Below are 18550 nucleotides of genomic sequence, written 5' to 3'. Positions count from 1 at the left end.
AAGAAATGAGGGAAGCTCAAACACATCCTTGTAAAAAGAAAAAAATAAGATTTGTGTTGCTGATATGTAGGATTCACATATAAAACTATTTGATCATGGGTGTACCATGTCACAGAATGTCAATTCTGAAATCACCTGTGGATCCTGTACCACTGATTTCAGTGGCGCTCCACAGATACAACCAAATTCCGTTTAAGCCTCTAGGCACTTTACTATTCCAGGAATAAACTTGGATTTTAAGTAGTTAGCAATAAATGGGAAGTTAATTGACTTGGTTTATGGAATAAAAATAGCACTGTGATTTGTTATCAGAAAATATGTGCAAGATGACAACGGAGGCAAACAACTAATTAGGATTTATAAGTGCCATTGCAGAAGATGGACCTTTTTAAATAACATGTGCAGGTAATATTTTTGATTTATTCTTTTTACTCATTTGGTAAACAATGTAATGTGAAAGGTGTTACTTGTAGTGATCAACCCACAGAGAATTATAAGAAGACTCCGCAATTCCCCTCAGCTCTATGGACCGTTTAGCCTCTTTTAGCGAGGAGAGTGAATATTGGTTGGCCCAAAACATGTCTCCAATGGTCAAATATTTTTAAACATAATTAATACATAATAACATATGTAATAACATATGTAACTAATAACTTTATAAGGCAATAATATGTTAATGATGTTTTATAGCTTGTTCCACTGCCCCCTAGTGGCAAAATAAATCCATAAATGCAGCTTTAAATTAAAAGAAAGAAAACAAACAAATACTACTATTACCACAGGAGAAGAAAACCAGACGAGACAGAAAAAGCCCATCTAATCAGAGAAGGATTAAGAGGTTAAACACTGTACAATTGTAAAACCTGAAACATGGACTAGATTAAAGAGAGCTATTCTTGTATACTGCAGTTATCCAACTAACTTAAAGGGGACCTATTAATGCAGCTCATTCATCTCTATATTTTTATTCTGGGATTCCACTAGAGCAATTTTGCATGATTAACAGTTAAAAAAACTTTATTTATCTTATACTGGCCCTTTATGCAGCCTATCAGTTCATTCTCCATGTGAAACATGCTGTTTTAGCAGTACCCTCTCCCTAAAAACCCACTTTCTTCTTTCTTCCAATTTCCCGGAAGCCTGCTCAGGGCCTGGTGAGCACTGTAAGTTCTCTTTATACACCCAGTGCTGTGAGCCCGCACCACCTCATCCTTAGCATATGACAGCTTTAACTTTTGATGAATTTACTGTTTATCAGACAGCAAATGAGACCAGAATTAGGCTGGAAAAACAGTAGATGACGCTGGAGTGGAGTGTTCCTGGGGGCCGGTGTAGGTACGAGATGTGCTTGGCCTGGAAAATCACCCCGGGGCTTCACTGGTTACTGTACAAAAACAACTTTGATAACTTTATAAAAAAATACTCAAACCGATAAATCGATTATCAGAATAGTTGGCGACTAATTTCAAAGTTGACAGTACTTGCAGTAGTTTCTTCAACTCTTCTCTCCCAGACATGGAGTTCCTCGAGGTCCTCACTGATGGTCTCAACCGGGTCCTCCTGGTCCGCGGAGGCGGCCGTGAGGTTATCACTATCTACTCCTGAAAGAGTAACCCCCTACAACCCCACCCCTCCCTCAACCCTGTTCCTGTATCACCTGTACTCCCACCCTCTCATCAACGCTGCTTCATCATCATGTCACCCTTGTCGTTTATTTCTGTAAGATAGTCCTCTCACACCAGACCAATAGCCCAGCTCAGCTTCAGCACCTCTCCCTCAGCTCCACCCCCAGCTGCAACGATGCTCGGCTACCAAACCCTTCATTATAGTCCAATAAGCTACTATAACTATTGTAGGTTCTAGACTAATTTAGATGCTACCTAGATTTGTTCTTCAAGAGACCTTTTTTTTCTTTTCTAGTCTTTTAATCTGCTGTAGTAACTCGCATTGAGTTGGAGTCACTTGGTGAGGAGGAGGAGGAGGTGGTGGTGGGTTGTTAGCTGAGGTGTGAGCGCACATGCATGTATGTGTCTCTGCAGTCTATTTATTTATTTTGTTTTTTGTTTTTTCAAATACAAATGTGACATAGCAGCGGCTTCTGCTCGGAAAGAACAAGAGGCAGCTGAAATGATCTCAGTGTACAATTGTCTGTTTAGTTCCCTCGCGGTGATCGGACACCTCCCACAGCGTTCCAGCCTGTTGTCTTTGATGTGATTTATCTTTCAAGGCAAAAGACACTGCTACCTACGGTCAGGACCCCCAGCTGGAAGGAGGAGAATAGTGTTGTTAAGTATGAACTGTGAAATTCACATTGATATTCGAAGAAGACTGAAAAAAGCACGTGGATCAAATCTGCAGTATTATCTTTAACCTGATCACTCCTTAGCATGCCATCCTTATAACTGTTTTTACTTACTGTTACTACCATCGCTGTCTCTCTACCCATCCTCATTCAACTCATTTCTTAGTGGCTGTTTATCCCTGTGGCCACTGTCAGTGCCAAAAAAATTAAATACAACAAGGCTAGCTTAGTTTGTAGAGATTGACACGTAATTAAACTGTGAATAGTGCGTTTCCTAGCAGAAGGCTGGTGTGACAGCAGAATGGGGAGACAGTACAACGCCGCCTCACCCCACCCCGAGGAGATTATCATTGCCAGCACCCCTCGACCCTCGTGTGGATCACTGTAAATAATGTACAAGCTCTGACGCGTTGTTCAGTATGAGTGTAGTATTTTTGTGACATACTAAAAAGCTTCTAGTGGAGAGAAAACGATCCTTCGCTGAGAGGGACAGCTCAAAAAAGCTGTTTTTAAAAAATGTATTTATTTATTTATTGGATGGCATAGGCTCCTGTCACTATGGTAAATAACTGTCATTGTAACCTCGACAAGCACTGCACCTGCACTGTCCGCCACTGTGCAACACGTAACAATTTGATGAATTCATTAGGTTCATCAAATAAAAAATACTAAATGTTATTTTTTCATCTAGAGAACAAATATGTATTTATGTTTATAGACAGAAGTTACACATATTGATAAAATAGTTGTATGTCATTTTGATTGTCACTCAAAGATATATTGTTGTTTTGCCTAAGTTAGATACATTAAATGTGCCATATAAAAGTATTTTTCAAAAAGAAATAGTGAACAAAAATTCTATTGCTTAAATCAGAGTGAACAAAGCGTGCTATATAAAAAAGAATAATAAATGAGGTGTCTACATGAAACTGTAGTTGGAAAGTTACCCTATAGATGATAAGAGAACAGATGTTCAGACCTCCATAAAAACTACAAACGCTCAGACATGACATGAGCATATCAGCCCTTACTGAGGTGAGGTTTTGAACATCTATCAGCTGATTGTTTGTAGGGTCTAGTCTAAATATATAGAGGACAATGGCTTCTGTAGCTGGGAAACTCATGTTGTCCACAAGACTGAACTCTATGCAGTAGACGCTCCAGTGAGACTTTATATCCTCTAGATTGGTTAAGATTTGAGCCACACGTCCCTGACTGAATGACTTATGAGCAAATCATATTTAGGTTCAAAAAGTGCATCTTGGAAGGAATGTGCAATAGTTGAAATCTGGACTCATGTGATCATGTTATTTATTTTTTTACACATATATTTTGTATATGTAGATTTCGTAAGTCTTTAAAAAACAAAAAACAAATATCAGAATCATCTCACTCTGACCAAGGACAGCTGTCACTTTACTTTGATTTGGTTTCTTTTCTTGAAGAAACTGTTTTTGGTCATTTGCACTTGTAGTAGAAATATGAATATAAATAAATACGTATATATATATACAGTATTTACAATATAGGGAAGCAAAACAAATTAGTTTCTATTACTATTTAAAACAGTATTAAGTGTTTTTAGTGTTGCTTGAATGTCTGATCATATGTTGTGAATGCTGCTAGTATCAATAGATGTATTTGTACTGTAAATAGAAATGACTAAAGCAACAGCTCAAATGGAAAAGGGTATAGACATACATATCAGTAGTGGTGGTTGTCAAACAAGACAAGGCTGTACCTGTGAACATTTGGCCTGTGATCTCTGAACAGGGTTCAGCTTTCTTTTTTATTAAAAAACTATACTGAATACCTTGATGCAATATTCCAACTGAGGGAAAATCCGCCACCCTTTTTTTTTTTTTTTTTAAAGAAATGCTCTCTTGATTGTTACCATATTTAATGTCATGAGTAAAGTGAACCAATTTTAAGGTATAGATATTATTAATTTACATAGTTAACAAAATATGTTTAAATATGAACATTTCTGGATTATCTACTAAATGTCACTGTTTGCAAATTTTTAAACACACCTACCTTTGACGCCTGTGATACTTAAGAAGCAGCCACTCCTAGTTTTCAAAGATTTTAGGGTGCCAAGTCATGAAGATTTTCTTTAACATGATTGTCACACTTAACTCTGACAAAAGGGGTTGTTTAACGCTCACATCAGTTTTTGAAGAACATGGCTATTTTGGGATTGTCTCCACAACATCGCCTGCATCAACTGAGCCTTTAAAATTGATTCAAAAGAGAAGATATCTGATGTTTATTGGAGAAGTTTATTGGAAATTAATTTATTTATTGAATTATAAATGTTTTATAATTGCTGTTTGCATGGTACTATGTGGCAATATTTGTTTTAGTGGTTTCTATAGTGACGATTTACAGGTTCAAGGTGCAGAGTTGGGGTAAAGTGTTGTCAAATGTTCTCACTGAGTTACAGATTTTCAGAATAGACCTTGAAAACAAGTCTTTTGCAAAAAATAAGAAAACGTATGAGTTCACTATATTGTTACTTGTTATATTTCAATCTTGCTCAAGTAGTCTTATGTAACGTAATAGGAGGATTTTGAGTTTGCGAATGAATGGGCCTTAGAAATGGTCTTTTCACCTTTTGTAAATATATATCACTTAAGTCAGAGACACTGTAACCTACTAGTGTTGTCTTTTGTTGTACACTGTTCTATCACTGTGGACAAAGTCTTAGAGTTTTGTAAGATTATGTGCAATATTGTTCTCACATTGGTCATTTTTCATTTTGTTACAATTGTGTTTTTTCTTTTCTACAAAACAACTGGAGGTGTCACTTAATTCATCAGAATGTTTGTCACCAGGTCTTACAGACAATACAGATCTACAGTGTTCATCCCAAATGTGGCTGTGACAGCAAAGCACTTTACACTGAGGGGGTACTCTGTGACAGGATCAGTTTTCTGGAGTGGAGGGTGTGATTGAAAGAGAGCCACCTGCTCTGTATACTCTATCCCACAGTGATCTCTAGTGGCACATCAGTGTATTACAGCCAGCTGTGTGTGTGGGGGGGGGGGTCTGACAGCTCAGACCAGAAAATATGATTAACTCCCATCAGCTTGCAGCAGTTTCAAACTGCAATACTCCAGAGACCAACCTGCTGATTTTGTTGATTTTGATATTGTCATTTGAGCATTTTTCTTGGACATTTTAGCATGCATCACATTCTTTCCTTTCTCTTGGCAAACTTCTTGAAAAGAATAATATTAACTGTTAAATTTATAATGCTTGTCACTCAATCTGTGAGGTGAGCCTTCCCTGAATCCCTCCTCCACCCCCAAAGCCCTGGCCTCCCCCATCCCAGCTACTAAATCCACCCCAGCTCTGTATTTTAAATGTGATTGCAGTATAATTCTCAAAAATGATCAAATATAAAACTCGCGCTTCCAAATCTGGCACCGGCTCTGCTTGGACCACACAAGGTAGTCGACTCAGAAACCAGCACGTCCCTTCTCCCCCAAACTGATCCATGATTTAGATCAGATCCTTCGCCTGCACAACTGTAGCATGAGACAAACTTGCTGGTGATCATTACTCAGTCTCCATCCTTAAATGGATATTAAGGGCTCTGAAACACATCTGTTACCGGGTTAAGGAGGCTGTCCTGTTAAGACACCAACAGAGAAAATACAAAACACATCCCAGATTATTGCAGAGGGAGCACACAGTCTGTAGCTGAGATAAAATAGTACCTTTCAGTGTATTTTGGATGGTAAGACAGCTGCACTTACACTTCAGTCGATCTCTCTGGGAGTCAGATGAGAAGAACTCAAGTGGCTATCCATGCAGTGCAAGCAGAGCCCCGTTCCAGTTATGTTGTGTAACTAAGTGCATGCATGCAATTACCCTGAACAAGGTGTATTGAAAATATATTGGGTGTTTGTGGCATAAAAGTACTTTGTTTAAATCAGTTATAAACTTTTCTTTCTAGTCGTATGATTTCTCTTTCCTTAGGACTGGCCAATCATTGTATCCAAGGTGAATATTATTATAGTACAAGATTCTATTTTTTATGGTGGATTTGTTGACAACAAATCAAATATGAGATAAAATGAGTACCAAAGTATATTTCAATTAACTACATATTTGGTAGTGTGCAAATGTTTGCTCCAGTGAATTAGACGCAGAAAGTTTACAAAACAATGTGTAGCAATTATTTAAGTTAACTGATCAAATATTTATATTGTTTCAACAGGGTAAAACTAAATACAATGGGAGTGCCAAAGTACATGGTGGAAGCTGCATGAAAAGGTCTCTGCCTGTCCAAAACTGTAACGTTAGATGTATTATTTTTCAATCAATAGCTGTGGTTCTATTCAGTCAGTGTATTAAGTAAAGAGATTACCAATGACCAAAACAGGTATTTTATTGTTGAAATTCAGACAACCAAAACAATCTACATTTTTGGTGAAATTTCTGGCCAAAAGTTAGCACAAAGACTGGCGGGGGGGGGGGGGGGGGTAGCCTGGCTCTGCCTCTTAAGACACATATTTATTTGGGTTAATCCGTAAAAACACTGAAGTGTAAAAATAACAAAGGGCCATGCCAAGCAACAAGCGGAGACTCCAGGAAGTTCCTCCTTTTACCTTTGGACAGAGCCAGGCCTGCAGTTTTGACCTGTCCAGTCATTGTGCTAAGCATTAGCTTCATATTCATAAATGACTGGAATGATCTTCTTACATACCTCATGGAAATAAGCTATTTTCCAAAATGTCTTATCCTTTCAACACTTTATGGCCCTTGAAAAAACAGTATTTTATTTAACCAGTACCTCCCCTCTAGAGGAATGTCCACGTTTGTTTTTAATTCACTGGAGTTGTGGGGAAAATTTTTGTATGGATGCTTGAAAACTTTAATGGATGTATCGTATATATATATATATATATATATACACACACACAAAGACACACCTGTATCAAATTTTAGTAATATGAAATTGTGTTCCCCCCCCCCCTATTCAGAACTGTTCATTACTCTTCCTTGATACTGTACCTAGTCTTATGGTAAAGCCGTAGTGTGTTCCTTTCAGTTCTGTGGGAGTGTGTGTGTGTACATGTGCACTTGTAACTGCTGGGGGCGGGGTGGGAGGGGGCTACGTGTAAATAAATCAAATACAGTTAGTGTGGAGGTGTTTCTTTTGTGTCAGTGTAAGTTAAATATTCTAAAGTAAAAAAAAACAAACATGTATTCTCTATTGTGTTTCATGGTACATTAAAAAGAGGAAAAAGTAGTTTTATCTTACATTTCAAATGCTTATATCTATAGCTTCTGGCGATACCCGTTCCATTTTATAGATTTGTCAGCACAAAATGCAATAAACCAATACCATTTTATTACAGCAATTGTGTCTTGAATTTTTAAATCATGTCTTGTTTTGACAATGAAAATGTTACAAATTAAAAAGACACTTTGGAAAACTATAAAAACACAACAGATCATGGTTGGAAAAATAACTAAGGAGTCCATCATAACCAAATTACACTGTACTTGACACACCTCACAGTTTAAATCACATGCAAGAAGAATGATTTATTATCTTCTGGCTAATAATTGAAAATACAGAACATTAGGAAATCCGGACAAGTTGTCAAATTTAACAAACTGAGCACAATACCCAGAAAAAAAATAAAAACTTAAGATTTTACAAAACACCCCTACAGTCTACCTATACACAGCTGGTAAATTCACCGCACAGAGTGTGTGTCAGAGGCAGAGGTGGACCTCACATTAGGAGAATAATTAATTCACTACAATCCATCAGTAATGTCGGGGATACATGGACATAGGCGGGGCCTGGCCCATGCTGGGTGCCTGCCTGGGTGGTGGCTGCTGAGAGGCGCCAGTTCCCACCAGGTGGTTGAGAGATGGTCCGCTCTGAATGAGGGTGTCCAGAGCTTTCTGTACACTTGGGTTGTCAAAATTGATACCTGAAGCAGAGCCGGGAGGTCTTTGACCGCCTGGTGCAAGTGGCATGCGGCCAGGAGGTGGTGGGGCACCATAACCCTGGGATCCAGATGGAGGAAGGCCAGGCATGGTTGGGCGGGGTGGGTTCTGGGAAGGGGGGCCGTAGGACTGCGACTGAGAGGTGACAGGCAGGCCTCCAGTGCCTGTTGACGCCCCTGTGCCACTGTTGAACAGGCTGAGGATTTTAGCCTGCAGCTCCTGCTGATGATTGGGGTTAGCCGAGACGCTTGAACCCGCTGACAGGCCGAGGTGGCTGGACTGTGGGGGTGTGTGAGTAGAATGGGATGGAGCAGGCAGTCCTGCAGCTGTGGGCGGAACATCATGGTGGGCTGCTGCAGGAACCGCAGAATGGACTGCAGCTGTAGGGTGATAGGTTCAGTTAGAATGAGCTGCTCTGCAAACACCTATGCTGCATTCAACAGGAACAAATTTCAGAAATAATTCAATTACCGTAGAAGAATATTTAAGGATTGGTTCGCATTTTTTAAGTCTGTTAGAATAATATTTACATGCCCGGTATACTGAAAGTTTTGGTTGCTATAATTGTTCTTCCTCGCCATAATGACTTGCGAAAGAAAAATATTTTTCACACAAAACCAAGATAAGAGATTTGGGACAAAATCCACACAGTCTTTATTCTCGATAAAAATGCCATGTGAAATTGAGTTGAAGTTAATTTCACTAACTCGGACTGCGGAATATATTCTCATATTAAGTAGGTATATTCCAATTTCAAAAGTCCCCTAGTTTCCACAGTGTTCCCCTGATGAGTGGTAATAGGGTAGGGGGTGACACAAAGGGGACATTTCAAACTAAGAAGACTGACTTGGAAAAATTGATCTGTCCAATTCAGACCGATGAAGCCTTATATTAACTTCGGCTCAAGTGTGAAATGCGTTTTTGCACAGAATAACAATTTTTTCGTTATAGGAAGGGATTTCTTCAGGGATAAATTACAACTACCACTTACTCTTTCAATGTAAACATGGGCAGGTGTATCGTTTTAAGAACAGACTTGAGAAAATGGGAACTTATACTTTAATAGCACACTTTTGTCTCTTACCTGCAAGAGGGTCTGCAGCGCTTCGTAGCAGTCGGGCTCTTTTGTCCTTCAGGTACGCAAGAAGTGCATCCAGTTCCTCTGGGGTTACAAATCTACCCGCCAATGACACAGAAATGAATAAGAAAATTAATTATTCCAAGGGTGGAGACATTACAACATGCAAACTGTGATTGAGGTATCACAGAAACAAATTACATTTTACATTCTCCACAGCTCCAATTAATTATTAATTCAAGATGTTACATACTTTTAGACAAGTCCAAAGATATTAAACCACATACCTGTTTTCAGACAACAGCGTGATGGCAGTGAGCACAGAAATAGGGTGGCTCTCTCTGTCAGGCTCCCTGAGTAACACATCGTCCGCCATCTTGGCAGCCTTTCTGGCAATCTCCTCACGTTCTTTTTCACGGTTTTCAACTTTGTAGGCGTCATAGTTGTGGGCAACCAGCATCATGGCATCCTGCATTGGCATGTTTCGATGCTCTATGGCAATAAGGACACAATAAATGTTAGCATGTAAAACAAAAAAAATACACCATTTAAATGCTGTGGTCTTTACTTTGGTATTTCCGACAAACAGGTGCAAATTGTCCTCTAGCATTACCTTGCGGTGTCCCGAACAAGATGTTGACAGTGCAGGACCGGTGGACCTGGTGCTGCTGGGTAATGATGATGGCAAAGGGAGTGCGGGCTCGGCCTACATCCTCCAGTGCCTGGGTTAGTGACACTTCTGTGTTGAGGAAGATCAGATCCACCACCATGCCCAGATCACGGACTTTCCGCCCGACTGTCTCAGCATACTCCCTACAGTTGTTTTTCAAGCACAAGTACAAACAGACAGACAGACAGACACACACGCGCAATATGAAATGAAAACATCCCAGATATTTAATGAGACGTTTCTGGTCTAAAATATTCATTTTCTGTAAAGAACAGAAAGCGGACATACTTTTGTGCCTTGTTGACAACAATCACAGAGCAGTCAACAGGACGGTCAGTGTCGTAGCGCCGCTGGAGTTCTTCATAGTACTGTCTATACAATTCATTACGCCGACGCTCCTCTGGTCGAGCACGATCATCTACAGCTGAGGGATTCAAGGGGACTGGAAAGTTTAATGTTAGTATAATTTTCTGCATTTGAAATTGACTTTTAAAAACTACCTGTTTTACTCTGACATTACATACCGCAGATGTGCAAAACATTTACAATAAAATGGACGATTAGAACACAAACTTCACGAGCTTACATCTTTTTAAACTCTAAAATATGCAGTTTAAATAATATGGTTAAGCTGGAAAATAGTCTGGTTGCCATCTGCGGTGTCTAGTGATGGTGCTGTGTCCCCACATCTGGACAACAAGGGGTAAACTACTGAAGAAAATGTTACAAGCAGTAAAAAGGATAATTTGTGGAATAGGAATTTGGTACTCAAGAAAATCTAATCTATCCAAGAATAAAATACATTTTACAATTGGACACAATATGGTAATATTAAGGTGGTTAAGTACAGAGTATACATACCCTCTGGCTCACGGCGTCCGTTCCAGGGATCTCTGTATGGGTCCCTGTAGGGTTCATCCTTCCTTCGGTAATATTCTTCAGCAGCACTACCACTGCGGTAGTATCGGTCATAATCATCTCTGCTGTATGGAAACATTACAAGTTCAGACAAAAATAGAACCAGTTAAATCTGGACTTCCAAATAATGGGCTGAGGGTCCAGTAGGCACCTGTATGCAGGTTCCCGCGGGTCCTTGTCTCTGCTCTCTGAGCTACGGTACCGGTAATCATGGTCACGAGAGTGGCCAGCCGGTCTAGGCTCTCTACCCGAGTCCCTCCCATCACGGCTGTCCCGGGGCTCACGTCCATCACGGGCGTCCCTAGGCTCACGACCTTCACGCCCATAAGCAGGTGAACGTGACCGAGGCCGCAGGTCTTTGCTGTCCCCGTAGCTGCTATACGGGGCCCTGAGAAAAAAAATTATCCATTAGTGCACAGAAGGTTAGAGTTTAGGATGCCTATGAAATACTACAAAGAGGTAATAGGAACATCTGTCCATGACTGATGAGGACAGGCTGACAGTAGGTATTGTAAATTTAATCAAATCTATTCAGTTTGAAAAGATGGACAATTTGTTTATTTGCACAACCGAAGCAGAGCAACCGAAAGCAGCTTTTGTGTTCGCAAAGGGAACTAACACAAATTCAATCCAGGAGGTGATTCCGATGAGCATCCATTCAACGACTATCTTTTGAAAATGTCCAGTGATCCGTGTACGCAACAATGTCGATTCATCAACGATTTTGAGGTTCACCGACGCTAAATCCATCTCTAAAAGACAAGTACCTTTTTGAATTAGCAGTTTGTGGTGTATTTTGCTCAATTTGCGCAGGATGATGTGTTTTGTTCTTCAATAAGCCACATTCCCATGCTGCAAATATGACGTCAGAAAAATGAAGGAAAAAAAAAAAAAAAAAAAAAAAAGCGTTAGCCCGAATTTCTCACCAAAAAAAAAAAAAAAGAAAAGAGTTTTTAATCTCACCTTTGAGAATTTATTACATTTCAAAGAGGAAAATATTCTGAATTGCATAGAAAATTCAAATATTTCTACAAAGGTTTCCAAAAATTGAGATGTATGACGTTTCTACACAAACCGTAGAAATGGAAAACTGGCAACTTCCATGATGAGGTTCCTAAAACGTGAACGACCAAGGTATATCCAAGTGGCGGCTGCGCGCCGTTCCGAGTTTTTTTCCCCTCCTTCCCATGTTAATAAAAGGTGGATGGGTGATTACGGGCCATTTTTTACTAAAAAGGAGGCACTCCCACAGTTCTTTGCTCTAGCAGAAAAAGTTGCATTAGTTGCAACAGTTTTACTTCCGTGTTTCGGTTCTCTTGGAAGTGTCTTTTTCTAAATCCTTATGATTTGTCTTTCCTTGATCTCAAAATCATTTTTATTGCAGTCAGAGGTGGTGGTTAGAAAAAGACTACTTGGATTGAGCAAATATCTTATAACATGTATTTGCTTCTTGTCTCAATATTAAACTTGAATTTCCAAAGTGCTTGACTTAAAGGTGAGGCACAAAAATATTGGAGAAAATAAGTTTCTTATTATTATTTTAATTTCTTTTACCGCAAACTGAGACTATTTAATATCAAATTTACAATATGCACGTTATATTCCTGCTGTGTCAGTATTATGTGCACATTTGTGGGTGATATGTGGCACAATCCTGGTGATTTTACGTTATTCCACTGATCGTTGCTGGTGGTATAATCAAGAAATGCAGCAATGCGCCGACAAAGGCAGGGAAGAAGACGGCTGGTAGCTAGTAAACATGGAGGCTAACACCGTTGCTTTGAAATGCTTCCAAAACATTGGGTCAGAATTAGCATTGGAAAATCGCCTTTGAGGAAGGAAATTCAATCAACAGTTATTAGGCCTCAAGGACACACACAATGTGTTTTATTGGGAAACTTAACGTAAAAATACCTTTTTTCACAAATAAAATTTCAGTGCACCTTTAAATTTATTTTCAATGTAGCTTGCCTACATTAACATGTGTTTGGCTTTAGGGAGCCATTTCTCAGACTAAATGCAGTTTAACTGCACACAACTAATTAGTTAAAGGCCATGTTGTAGGACATGAACCTGCTAATAGACATTGGGGGGGGGGATTAGCATTACGTTTCCCTCAGACAGAAAGTTGCATTTTCCTAGCTGAAGATAAAATGTGGGACAAAATCGTGTTCTTTGCATGATTTTGTCCCACATTTTATCTTGTGTTGAAAGCCATAAGGCAAGAATCTTTGAGACAAAGACACTAAATTACATTCACATGGCTCTTTCATTTATTTCAATTATCTTGACATTTTAATTTAGGGTGAAATATCGACTGTCCCATGAACCACCACAAAACCATCTAATGGTACAGCAGCTTCCATCAAGCCGACTCACCAATGGTGTAAATGACAGCTGATGAAAAGTTATACGCTTTAGATCTTTTTTTGTTTTACCGGCACCTCAGAGGCATTGGTAGTTCTTCACACCCATTTCGCGTTACTTTACCTTCGTGAAGGGCTCTGCTGGGATTGAGGTTTAGCTTGCCGTCGCTCCACTGCCATATTTACATCTGAAAATAAATCAATCCAAACGTTGAACATAACAGTAACATGTAAATCAGCTTTTGTGTTCACGCAGAATCGAGAGGCCGCGTCAACACTTCCACGATCCAAATGACACTGTGGTCCAGTATCCAAGCTTGAATATCCAAATTGGGCGAGAGCCAAAAATGCAGCAAATCGAGAAATGAAGGAATTCTTTTTTCCCCCGTTCGTAACTGGCTAAACACTAGCAAAGCTTGAATGTGTAAATTAGATTATAAAACTTGAAATTTGGCCTTCAGAAACTCCCAAAACCAGAAGTGCTTCCATTTTAGTGACATTTAAATCCTCGTTGAAGAAAATTCCAAGACAGTGTTGCAAATAAAACAAGAGATTCAGGCTTTGCCAGAATTTAATAATGCACTTATTTATTTGCTTCGTAAGCCAATAACGTAACATATCTACAAAAAGGAAGGTTTAAGTTGAAAAATAAGCACAGCTTATCTTCATTTTGATGAGTTGTAGGTCAAATCATACAACCTGCACAGTGTGAGGTTAGCTGTGGGCAAGCAAAGGGCTCCACGTAATTGTTCTTAACCACATGAATGAAGGACATATCTAGTTTTCATACACAACCTTCATCCACAAGAGTTAATCCTTAAAACAAAAACAACTGTTTATATTCAGGTTTAACGCTTAAACCATCATGCCAAATCATCAAAATATTTTCACACATAAAAACAAAACAAAAAAAGTAACCTTAATCTTTTATTAACTTAACACCGAAACCTATCCTCTTTAGCCAGACAATCACACCTACTGCAGTTGAGGCTTACCTATTTTATAACCTTTATATATTCGACCCTGTTGGGCCGCCTTTGCAGCTTCGGCTTCCTCAACGCGTTCAAATTGTACAAATCCAAACCCACGAAACATGGATACGCCTGGAAGAGGAACATTTTAAGTGGTACAAACTTAGGATCATTTTTGAAGAACATTTTTCATACCTACCCATTTACCCACTTTAAAAAATGATCAGTAGCGACATCATTACGAATATTACATGCCTTCATTTCATGAAAAAGACTATGTAAACGCTATTTGAAAATTGCTTTTGTGACATTCAGGGACAGTCTGCTCGATTCAAATCATTGTCATGAATTAAAATTGACAACTTATTGCGTATATTATGTTTACTGACCGACTATCTTCCCATATGGGCTGAACAGGTCTTCCATATCCTTCTTTTCCATGTCGGATGTCGGCAAATTCCCAACAAAAATCCGTCTCTCCAAATCTCTAGGATCATTGCTGCTGCAGGAGCGTGAATAACGCCCTGGTGATGCGCTGCGGCTTCTTCGGCGAGACATGACACGATCCCAAGGTTTACTGGTTTCTTTCTTCGTGTGGCTCAAATGCTTGAAAAAAAATGGTTGGATTGTTTGCTAATAAGCTTCTAAAAATTGTCGTCCACGATCCTGAAACGTCAGTGAGTTAAGAGAACAGATCAAATTCCTTGGAAGGATAAATTGTTTTAGTAGAGCAAAAGTTGCAGATCAAAATCACATCAAAAGTTCAGACAGTGGAAATGCTGTGGCAAATTAATTCTGAAATGTAGCAAATGTTGACATTTGAAATGAGTAGTGCTGATTCAAACGCAAATTCTTCCGAAACCTTGTGTTAAAACACAAGCAGGACAGCAGGATATTACTTGATTTAACTCTCCACTTTTACACATGCCTTGCCTTGAATTATGGCACACGGGACAGCAGGGTATGATTAATGCCGAGTATATTAAACACAAATGAAAATCCGCCACGCAAATTTGATGATGTGATGGACTTCCGTCTGATTTTCCGTGTGCAGCAACGTGAAAGCCTTGCGAACTCTGCCCACAATTTTGCTTCACTCATTGTGGTTTGGCAAGGCTCTTGTGCTTGACAGATGTAATTTCATGTAGTACCGCAGATGAACCGTTCTTACGCCTGATCGGACAAATGTGCACTTGCTGGACTTTCATCCGCCTTTGCTTTCTTTTTTCTAGCACGGTGGCTGCTCTGGAAATTTCTCCTCAGCTGTCACACAAAAATCTGTTTATGATAACATCTTGTTTGAAGTAGTTGATCACTGGGTTCAGAGGTTTCAACACGCAGCAAATTGTTTATAATCTAAAAACAATGACCATTTCCACGTGCATCTGTTCGGGTTAAATTAATTTACCAGAATGAAATTGAGAGAGAACCAAGCATTGAAAAATGCAGTCTGGATTTATAAAGCTACAGACATTTTGTTGTAAAAAAAATAAATAAAGCCAACACAATCCTGAAGTGATTTTCATTAAGAGAACTTTGTCCCCAGTGTAGGTTGTACACCCAGTATTAAAAAGGCACACCTGTGGAGACCTGTGTGATTTAATCTGGCTGCACCATTTGCTTCAGTATTGAATAGATTAACTATGACATTACATAAAATGACTCTTTGCCTGTTAACCACTGAGCATATGCTTCAATTAATTCCTAAAATAAATGCAAAATGTCTATGCTAGGAAATGGTGAGTGAGTTGCTTCTTTGTAAAGAAATGGCTCCCACCGAAACTGGCTTTAAGTTGAGCGGTATGCACTGCGAAGCCGCAAACATTTCACGCAGAACAAAATCGCAATACTGCTGTTGTTTTGAGAAACTGTAGCAAGCGGCACAAATACCCATAGAGATACACACAGCGTCTACTGTGCAGCGCGATAAATGGTTATGAAATTCTCCCTCCACAACTTTGAAATGGACCTTTGGCAATAAATACAATCCCAGAGTCAGATATTCAAAAAAGGTCCACGATATAAGCTTAGTGTCACACCCAAACTTTGTTTCTCTGTAAAAATGTTGATCAAAGTGGAGCTACTAAATTTGTTGTTATTGTTAACTCTCAAACTGTGTTTTCTACAAATCAAAACGGAGCTTCTGTTCAAATGATCCTCTTCTCTTGAAATGGTAAAAAACATCTTGAGGAAAATCGCACCAATGAAATGAAATCACGGGCTTCTGGTCGCCTCCTAAATGCAATTGCTTTCTTTTGTTCAAAGAAAAAAACAACCTTCTTAAGAATCATCATGATAAACTGACGTTTTATGCGGCCTAGGTGGCACAATTTCAAGATATTTCAGAGAGAAAGAGAATCTCTTGAGATTCTCAGTTCCTACGTGTTAAAAACTGACATTAGAAAGTAAAGGCATTTGTTTTTGTTATACTACATTTAAAGTAGGAGATAATTTACATTATGCTTTTTGGGAAGCAGCCCCTTACATACCTTAACTTGAACCTGGATGCCCTGGATTCTGTGTCCACAAATTCAAAAACAAGACGCGTCTGAAAGGGGAGAAGAAAAACAAAAATCAATAACCACTTTAAACAGTTTAAATAATATATCCCTTCAAATGCTCCAAGATGTCTACAGTAACAGCTTCGCACTACACTGATTACTTTCGCCCAAAACATACACTAATAAGTGTGAGGTATGTTCATTATTTACATCTCTAAACTAAGCTCTGCCAAATAATACCTCACTCTTAAATTTCTTTAACACCACACTGGATCAAATGATGTACCCAGTACATATTTTTGTCTTGAAACAATCTAGGTAAACTTTTCATTGTTGACATAAAGCACCGCAATGTAGACTGCAATAACAATGTCGCATCCGTTACCATAATAAATTAAAGTACTCTGCTACCCAGAATACAATGCGCCATCACATGGATGCCTGGTCTCGTATTAAGGAAATACTACTTCTGCTAATGATTAAATGCTCATAAACTACACATCTGATCATTTATCGTCATCGTTGATTCAGACAAACAAGATTATGTCGTTTTAAAAAGTAGTTTGCCTTAGAAAAATTTACAATGTCTGATTGGTTTTTTGCTCTAGCTGTGCGCGCTCCCGCGAAGGGTAGGCAAAGCTCGGGCCCGGTCGCGCTGCAATGGTGTACCACACGTTACAGCACCGGCTTTTGAGAACAGATAATATAATGGAAATGGGTTGTTTGAAAAAAAAATAAAAAAGCATAACATTAACACAGTCGCACTTTTAAGTCAACCTTCATTAGTTTGTTAATAGTGATATGGTTACGAAATTAACGCCAGCTTTTAGCTGTTAGCTTCTTAACGTTAGCATACCTGCTATCTTAAAACCGAAACGGCTAACGTTAGCTTCGTTACATGCGCGATTTTCTGCACATGCCGTTATATTAACAACAGCAGAGCAACTGTTTTACTCACCTTCACGTGGATTTCACCTCCGTTTACAGTCTCTCAAGGCCACGGGCAGCTCCTGACGACTTCGCTATCTTCTCACCGAGACGTTCTTCTTCTTTCACTTAATTTACGGCAGCTGGCTGCGACTTCTTCTACTGCTAAACATACACCGCCCCCTACTGGCTAGTTGTAAATTCAATCTGGCGAAGAAATCTTAGTTTCGGCAGTTTGACCCCTCCCAGAATATTATCATAAGAAATCTGCTACTTGTGTAAAATTAAACTATTTCGTGAATTAAATGGCACGCCTAAAACAGTTCTGAACTGTGGTTTCTGCAACAAGGAACGTTATTAGGGCTATGTATTTTTGCAAACAGCAAGTTCTCACCAGTGTTGGGCAGTAAACTGTTATATTACTTTTCCCAGTAACTAGTAGTGTGCGGATTGCTTTTCAATGCGCGACTACGCCGAGGTCAGCGGCACCGGACCTTGTGTTGTTAAAGTCAGCTGCCAAAAACTAAAGGAAGAAAGGAGAACAAGGAGGCGTTCTTTCCACAGCTGTATAGTTCGTGCCATTATTGTGTCACAGTCCAAGAGCATTGTCCTCTATTGTAAACTTTGTGCGACCAGCAAAATGCGTTCAACCGCGAACAGTTCTACATTTAATTTATTGAAGCATCTGCTAAAGCAGGACAGCACGTCTTGAGAGAGTGGCTTAACGTAACGGTTTGTAAAAATACTGAATACTGCTCTTATAAATAGGCTACATGTGCAGAAAAACAGTAGTTCAAAAGTCAGGATTTACTTGCTTTATTTTTTTATTTCAGCTGGTGCC

The 18550-nt window shown here is 39.2% G+C and overlaps 2 protein-coding genes across 13 annotated transcripts in view; one reads left to right on the top strand and one right to left on the bottom strand.

Moving 5' to 3' along the window:
• The window catches only part of slc12a5a (solute carrier family 12 member 5a), a 177524-nt gene extending 169851 nt beyond the window's left edge, over positions 1-7673 (top strand). For all 4 annotated transcript variants that reach the window (XM_038695837.1, XM_038695836.1, XM_038695838.1 and 1 more), the window contains one exon: positions 1514-7673. In XM_038695837.1, the coding sequence (XP_038551765.1) occupies positions 1514-1605 (92 nt within the window). In that variant the 3' untranslated portion in view covers positions 1606-7673. The remainder of the gene's footprint in view (positions 1-1513) is intronic.
• On the bottom strand, positions 7646-17865 carry ncoa5 (nuclear receptor coactivator 5). 9 transcript variants are annotated; one of them, XM_038695842.1, is made up of 12 exons: positions 17741-17865; positions 16771-16829; positions 14671-14947; positions 14306-14413; positions 13435-13498; positions 11096-11332; positions 10888-11006; positions 10315-10468; positions 9970-10199; positions 9644-9848; positions 9363-9454; positions 7646-8658 (listed from the first exon to the last, which is right to left on the bottom strand). In XM_038695842.1, the coding sequence occupies exons 3-12, from the start codon at positions 14837-14839 to the stop codon at positions 8093-8095; spliced, it is 1944 nt and encodes a 647-aa protein (XP_038551770.1). In that variant the 5' UTR covers positions 14840-14947; positions 16771-16829; positions 17741-17865; the 3' UTR covers positions 7646-8092. The 9 variants fall into 9 exon arrangements, with proteins under 9 accessions (XP_038551770.1, XP_038551773.1, XP_038551768.1 ...); XM_038695845.1 differs by having other exon boundaries at positions 10315-10450; XM_038695840.1 differs by having other exon boundaries at positions 10888-11009; positions 17741-17864.
• Between the last annotated feature and the right edge of the window lie 685 nt (positions 17866-18550).

Source organism: Micropterus salmoides, unplaced genomic scaffold (genome assembly GCF_014851395.1).
Source record: "Micropterus salmoides isolate LMB-PRFRI ecotype aquatic unplaced genomic scaffold, ASM1485139v1 Ms_hic_scaffold_4, whole genome shotgun sequence".
NCBI lineage: Eukaryota > Metazoa > Chordata > Actinopteri > Centrarchiformes > Centrarchidae > Micropterus > Micropterus salmoides.
Note: the sequence above shows the minus strand (reverse complement) of the source record. Positions and strands in the feature narration are given on the sequence as shown.

What these genes read in the sequence shown, in the direction of transcription:
- ncoa5 (XM_038695840.1), bottom strand. Translation starts at nt 14,839, where the DNA reads ATGTCTCGCCGAAGAAGCCGCAGCGCATCACCAGGGCGTTATTCACGC. An exon ending in ATATAAAGGTTATAAAATAG is followed by an intron (nt 13,499 to 14,305) that starts GTAAGCCTCAAC and finishes ATTTATTTTCAG; the next exon opens with ATGTAAATATGGCAGTGGAG. An exon ending in CTTGTTCGGGACACCGCAAG is followed by an intron (nt 9,849 to 9,969) that starts GTAATGCTAGAG and finishes TTATTGCCATAG; the next exon opens with AGCATCGAAACATGCCAATG.